This window comes from Seriola lalandi, unplaced genomic scaffold, assembly GCF_002814215.2.
Source record: "Seriola lalandi dorsalis isolate HSWRI2012SDOR001 ecotype SW California unplaced genomic scaffold, Sedor1 jcf7180002054900, whole genome shotgun sequence".
Taxonomy (NCBI): domain Eukaryota; kingdom Metazoa; phylum Chordata; class Actinopteri; order Carangiformes; family Carangidae; genus Seriola; species Seriola lalandi.
Genome location: NW_019525452.1, coordinates 357,974 through 365,373, shown reverse-complemented (window position 1 = coordinate 365,373; position 7,400 = coordinate 357,974). Strand labels below are relative to the sequence as shown.

The window sequence follows — 7,400 nt, the reverse complement described above, 5'->3', positions numbered from 1 at the left end:
ACTTAAACTTTTTTTTTTTTGGGGTGGGGGTGGGGGGGTGGTGAGATGGAGGAAGCCAAACGGGCTTGGTGTTTAAAGTGAGAAAATGAAAGCTGTGCTTCCTAATGTCCTGTCTAAGTGGATGTCTCTGTGTCTGATGAAGCGTGAAGTGCTCTGTAACCCTAACAAAATGACTATCACTGTGTTCCTGTGGTTTTAAATGGCCTTCTCCTCAGTACCACTATCTCTACCTCCATCCTGCTAAGTATGAAATGGGAAGGTAGAAATGGAGGCCATCCATAAATACAGTAATTGCATGAAGGGCAGGTGTTTATCATAGCCACAGCCCTCACACAGTGTAATGATCCAAAAGGTCGAACTGTTAACTGCGCTTTAACTTCATATTTCACTGAGTCCCTACTGAATATTTCAAAGGGTGTAAAAGTAAGGTCCTCTCCACTATTCTATCCCCCTTTTAAGATGGATGCCCTATTTGACATTCTGCTAAAACACATCTTGTCACTGATGATTTGTCAATGTGCTTGTAAGGACCAGATATGTGCAATGATGAAATGCTTTCAATCCCCCCTCCTAGTAATCTTTATGTTTTATTCTATCACAACATTGAATCACAGTGGATGCATTTTTGACACAGATTTACAGATAAGAATTTAGTCTGAGTGAAAACAAACCTGTACAAATTTCTAGGTTATTGTGCTGAAACAAATCTGAGACACAGTTCTCCTGCAGTCTACAGCAGGTTTTCCTCAAGGATTTCTCTGTATTTTGCTGCATTCAATTGAGCCTCTACCTTCTCAAGCAATACAGGTCCTGCTGCAGAGATGCATCCCACAGCATGATACTGCCACCACTGCACTTCATAGTGGGGATAGTGTATTTCTCGGGCTGAGCAGCGATTGGCTTATGCCGAACAAAGAGGACAAAATCCTCAGTTTTGGCTTTGTTTGGCCGTTAAACTTCATTCCTCTTTGATTCAGAGATGGCTGATGGCTTGTCATTGTTTTTCCTATACTGACTTTCTCTGCACCTGCATGATGGTTGCGTGTACAGTGTCTCTTGGTGGCCTTTTTTTTAGTTGTTGCATCAGCACTCAATATTTAAATATGGCCTCCTCTAGACAGACACGCACTTTTTCAAGATTATGCACTGAGGGGTATTGTTGCACTGTAAGTTTTTTTTGTACACTTCCCCTGACCAGTACTTTTGAGGAACTGATCAGTATTAATTGGCAATTTGTTTGCGATGTTCCTTTTTTTCTTCATAAGTTTCACCAGATGTTGGCAGTCCACTATTAATATATGCTGTAAAACAATAAAACATGAAAAAAGGAGGGGGGGTGCATACTTGGTATAGGCACTCCAAGTCCTCTAAGCACAATTATAATCTGTGGTATAACACGGTTTTCCTTAACATAATGTATCAATCTTGTATCTGTATGTATTGTCAATGGACTGACCTGAACAATCATTATCATTATTACAGACAAATATCAATTATTTAAGCCATTGTAATAGAACCAGGGTTTAATAATTTGTCAAATCACTATCACATGTCTCATAAACTCCTGTAAAATGTCAGTGTTTCATGTTCTTGTACCATAATGCCTTTTAATGAACAAAAACATTTTTGCCATCATTTCTTTTGTATGGGCTAACTGAAATATAAATTGAATGATCTCCTTCTGCAAGTGGGTTTTCAGTAGGATCTTATTTCCAACCCTGCATATTCAATCATGCATAACATTTGTTAAACCTTATTGATTAAGCGTCCCCTTTGATCCAATCCTCTGTTTTCATAGTAATCTAATTACAGCCATATGAAGCATGAATGCAAAAGCCAGTGTTTGGTTATCGCTCTCCTACAAATGTTAAGAGATGCAGAATCAATGCCTTAATTCAACATTTGCATTTCTAATGTTGGCATTTTCCAAACTTCATCCCCCTTGAGTCTGGCGCCATTCCCCATAGCCCCAGACAAAATATGAATGGAGAAGGCGTAGACCCAGCTCATGAGTTGAAGCATGTACCATTTATCTGTGGAATCATAGCTACTGTATAGATAACCAGGTACATACCTTCATAAGTGTTCAAGTCAGGTCCTTGGTGTGCTCTTGTAATAAGGTCCTTCTGTTCCATAACTGAAAATCTGGTCATTGTCTTCCCATCAGAACTATAAGTATGAGCTTTACACACATACGTCTGGGTCCGAGAGATATGAAGATATATTCTGACACATATTTTATTTTTTCCTTATTAGGAATTCATTTATTTGTCCCTTTTTAAAAAGTTTGATGGAGAGCAGCGAAGAGGTTTTGTGTGTGCTGGGTTTTACATACTGGGGGATGCAATTATGGCTTTAAAACTGCTTGGAAAAAAAGGTTTCTGCGTAGCTTTGCAATGAGACGTTTCTAGACAAATGGATGTCATTGGCAGTGAATACTGTTTACCTCTAAACTAAAGGGGTTTGAGTGGGAGAGATGGATTTTTGTTGCAGCAAAAGTCGTCAGCAGCTGGTTTCCACTCGAAGTTCTGGAATAATGACATGGGGACGGGCTCAGCGGTGCTCTTGCTCAGCACAGTATGTATCCTCTGATCTTTCTCGCTGTGCTGTTGCATGACCGCCAATCCTGTTACTGAGGAACTACGGGAGCTATCTGTTGTCAGCATTAAACATGTTGATCAGAATGAATGTGGTGTGTTTAAACACTTGAACAAAAAGCCACTCCAGAGCTTGACACTGTTAAGTTCCTTTCATTTCGCCCACCATGATATTTGTTGAAGGTTTCCAAGTTCATTTAGATGGATTCATTACATGAACTCTATGGCCTTAATATATGTTGAAAATGCCCAAAAATATGGGTGAAAATTCTCATCCATCAGTTTCTTCTGATCACTGGCAGCCATCTAGTTTACAGCTGACATTAATACTTAAAACTGTGGAAAACCAAAACTAATTCTGAAGGACTAGAAGCAGTATTTAGCACAAAAATGCACACAGTTGTCATAGCTGGGTTTGTATAGCTCCGGTGCCCTACACTATTAAGTTTGCTCTGCCCTGCTGCACCATTTTATTTGCTCTTTTAACAGGCTTTTATCAAAAGAAATATACTGAAGTATTTCACCACACAATTTCCTCTCCAGCCACGAATCAGCTTATTTGGTCACAATCTCCTTTTTGGAACTCTGCTCTTGAATCCTATTTTTAAATCGTGCCCAATGTAATGCAATGTAGATAATGTAAATGAGCTGCCATTTAACGATTTTGTCTTGTTCCTGTGTCTCTACCCTTTGTTTTGACTTCCTGACCTCCTCCCTTTCTGTTTGTGGGCCTATCCAATTTGACTTCCACTGTTCACTTCTTTTCACTTTTTCTGTAACCTATCCTCCCTTTCCTCACCCTTCTACTGTCTTTTTTTCCTTCTGTCCTCCCTCCTTTACTCACTGTATGTTTGCCTTGCCCTCATTATTCACTTTCGCCCCTCTACTCTTCTACCATTTTTTCACCCCTCACTTTCCTCCCACCACACCCTCACCCCTTTTTCCACCACTGCTTCCTCCCTCTTCCATTATCAGATATCCGCCTGCGTGTCCGGGCTGAATACCTGGAGCATGAGTCGGCACTCCGCGACGGTGTCTCCTCGGATAAGCAGCAGCCGCTGGAGCGGCAGTTTGAGTTGTTCAGCCAAGCCAGCTTGCTGCTGCGTGCCAGAGACCTTGGTTCCATCGTCTGCGACATCAAGTTCACAGAACTGGACAACCTTGAGGCCTTCTGGGGTGACTACCTAAGCGGAGCTCTGCTGGAGGCCCTGAAGGGAGTTTTCATCACAGACTCCCTGAGGATGGCAGCGGGCACAGAGGGAGTCCGCCTGCTGATCAGTGTGGACCAGGATGACTATGAGGATGGCCGAAGGCTGCTGAGAGCCAGGAGAGCCAGTAATGGTGGGCGCACAGAGACTCAGTGGGCTGTGTAGGCTGATAAGACTTTCGTGTATATTATATTGACTATGAAGAATGGAATTGTAAGGAATTCTATTGAAAGTTAAGGATACTGGCAAATTTTGAAACATTTTTAAGGCCTCTTTTTGTAATTGCAATCCATGTAATAATCACTAGATGGCAGCACTTACCATTGGTTGTTTTTGTTCATAACAGGGCCTTCATTTTCAATAGTCATTTTGTTTTTAGTTGAACCATTGTCATTATTTGAAAAAGAAATGTGAATAATAATGGATCAATGTGCTTTTCCTTTGGATTCATGCGCAGGTGCTACTTTATAGGACACCAGGATGAAACAGGATACGTCAAGATTTTTCCTTTTTAGTCTCACTGAGAACAGGAGCAAGCAAGGCTGTGCCACAAGATCAAGTGGTAAGCCCTTCCTAACATAAAAAATGTTAATTATAAACAATTATAAATAAGACACCTGGGCTGCCACAAATTACACAAAATACTATGTAGTGGTGACACACTGACATGCTCCTAGTTAGGGTTTGGGACCAAACACAGGCTTATTGAGCCACAATAATACCAAACTCTTGTGCATTTTGTCAATATTTACACATAGACAGTGGGCATCCAATCCCAACATGGCTCTTGAAATATTTCAAATACAAACTGACCACTATACTCAACAAATCATTCTTTAAAGACATTTTTGACATGAGGCATAATATGAATTTTCACTGGCACTGACGCTAGCCTAATCAAAACTAATTTAAAGAACAAAGTTACCTCGCAGGAAAAGTTTCTGTTCTTTGAAAAATGTGTGAGAAATTTGAGCAAGTGGACTGCTCTCAGTATAAACTGACCTTTGGTCTAACTTTGGAGATCCTAGTCCACATATATATACCTAGATAACAAACACTAGGATTCTCAGCCTTGTGTACCACGATAACCCAACTTGTGATTGCCGTGGTCAGTGGATACAGCAGTTGCCAGTAGATGACAGCAGTGATTAGGGCTAGGCCTCAGCAGACCATGGAGGATTCATCATCACAAGCTTGTCAACAGCTACTCGGATAATGCAATGGTGGCTTGTGTCCGGGCTTCCAGCGAGGCCCCAGCAAGTGCTTCTCTCAGCAAGTAAAGCACAGGACAGTGCGTCGGTCAATAGAAGTGATGTTGGGGAGATCAAAATCAAAAGTGCACATCCCAGCTCCACTCAGCCCTGCTATGTTGGCCCAGTAGAGTGGCTCATGGACAGCTGTCTACTCACCCTGCTGGAACTAATGCCTGGACTTCACTCATAGAAGACGATCAATAAGGCCCCTCACTCTAAGTCCCTTCATACAGGCACGACTTAAGCAGACAGATTTGCTACTGTCTGAAGTGCAAGGCCCTGCCGGCTGGGCAGAGGGAGGGACAAGGGACAATATCCATGTTTAATCTTGTGTTTTTGGTAAACAAATTTATTAACATATGTTTGTATTGTTTATAAGAGGAAAAAAAAAAACATTATTCACGAGAATATTTGTTAGGAAAATTTGCTTTTGGTATAGCAGTTCTTTTTGTGGAAATCTTTGTATATTAGAAATAATTTCTGGTGAATAATAAAAGTTTGATGGTCTAAAGCCATTTGTGCACATTGACTTTTTTTTTATAACAACCTTTATTGTATTAATAACGGAAATTTCCACAATGTTGCTGAAAATGTAATGCAACAGGAGGACATTGTAGAAATACACAGGGGTTCATTTTATTCAAATGCATTATTCAAATTTCCCCCAAACATCTAAGATTAATTTATCATCAAAGTTGTCCATATTCAATTCCAAACATTTTATAGACAAGCTGTTGTTAACCTAAAGTACTTGTTAAAACACTTGTGACAGCCAAACAACTTAATATGTCTATAGTTTAATATGTTATAGTTTTAAAAATGTTAATTTGTGACATACACAGCATAAAAAAATGTATTATCAGCAGTACAGTGTACATGCAAGTGTTTTTCACCTGTTTTCTTGTAGGAAGTTCTGAAAATGAGCCGTTTCCAAATCTAACCAAAATCTCTTAAACCTAGCACCTTGTCATATTCTGAAATCCCTCTGTCTTACTTGAGTGTCTTTGTATCACACTTTGTTATAGTATTTGTTCTTTTTGAGCAGTTTTCTGAATTGTCATTTTTCCCTCCAGCCTCCCTACCTGTATTAGTGGGAACGCGCCCTCTCCCTGCCCCCAAACGGTCTGAAGAGGTCCATCGAATGCAGGTCACCGTGGATCAGATCCTTAATTATTTCTCCTTGCTCTAAGCTGTCAGCATGATGAAACTCCAGAATGGTGTGTGCTTCGAACATCTTATCAAACTACCTATCCTTGTGCTATTTCTTTCTTCCTTGTACTATTCACTTGCTTGAAGATGTGATTACAGTGAACATAATGACACGGCACTTTTGGTTTTCATGTTGAATTGTGTGACGTAAAAACCATTGCCAGAAAATTTGCCTGTATTCAATTTCAAAAGTTAAACATTTACACTTAAAATTTTTGCAAACAATATGCAAAATACTTTTTGTTAATATGTCCAAATGAGTCAGGCGTAAAGCACAAGCATCATGAAAATGTTATTTCAAGTTAATTTCCTATAGATGGTACGTAACATTTTTAATCATAAATCTCAGAAATGTCATATTTTAGACAATGAAGTGCCATTTTCATCCACAAAGCAGCAGAATGACACAGCTTAAACTCAAACATGGTTCTGGTCCTCAGGACTGATGTTAGGAAGGAGGCTTTCCTCCCCAAAATTAGTGCTATATAATACCTACAAACACTTCTTAGTCTAGAAACTACAAGCTTGATTTTTATTTTCAAATACTTTCATATCCTTGCTTCACATTACATCAGTGACCTCCTATAGAGTTGAGATTATGTGCTTCTCTTTCACCTTTTAAAAGAAACCTTTTAAAAATATATATATATTTATATATTTTATATATTAAATATACTTCTCATTTATTTAGCTCTGTAGTACAAAGATTATGGCAAAGTCCTCAGAATATATTTGTAAGGAGCATTTTATTCCTTGTTTTGAGGATGCTAAATCAATACTTAAATTAGGAATAGTGATGAGGAACAGAAAGAGGAACAGAGATGAGTCAGTTTGCCAATACATAGTTTATTTCATTGTAATATTAAGAAATGTTGATTTGTTCAACACAAGTGTTGAGTCTCTATGATAGTAAGTGAGGTCTTTGCCTTATCACTGGGCCTCCTTAGACATAATTAAGGCCTCTGATGTAGACCAACACAGTCCTCAAGCACATGAATAAATAATGTAAATGTCGGCTAAAGGGCACTTCGAAGAGCCACCTCATTTCACTCGGAAATAGTAAGCACTCTCTACTGGCACTGTGATGGGTTTTAGGCAAGCTGTGGTTCAAGGTTAGGTCATGCAGTATGTAG

The 7,400-nt window shown here is 39.4% G+C and overlaps 1 protein-coding gene across 4 annotated transcripts in view; it reads left to right on the top strand.

The window, feature by feature from the left end:
• The window catches only part of dedd2 (death effector domain containing 2), a 12,162-nt gene extending 6,589 nt beyond the window's left edge, over nt 1-5,573 (top strand). For 3 of the 4 annotated variants that reach the window (XM_023429900.2, XM_087180304.1, XM_023429902.2), the window contains one exon: nt 3,573-5,573. In XM_023429900.2, the coding sequence (XP_023285668.1) occupies nt 3,573-3,970 (398 nt within the window). In that variant the 3' untranslated portion in view covers nt 3,971-5,573. The remainder of the gene's footprint in view (nt 1-3,572) is intronic. The other variant, XM_023429901.2, reaches the window with a different exon arrangement.
• The last annotated feature ends 1,827 nt before the right edge of the window (nt 5,574-7,400 follow it).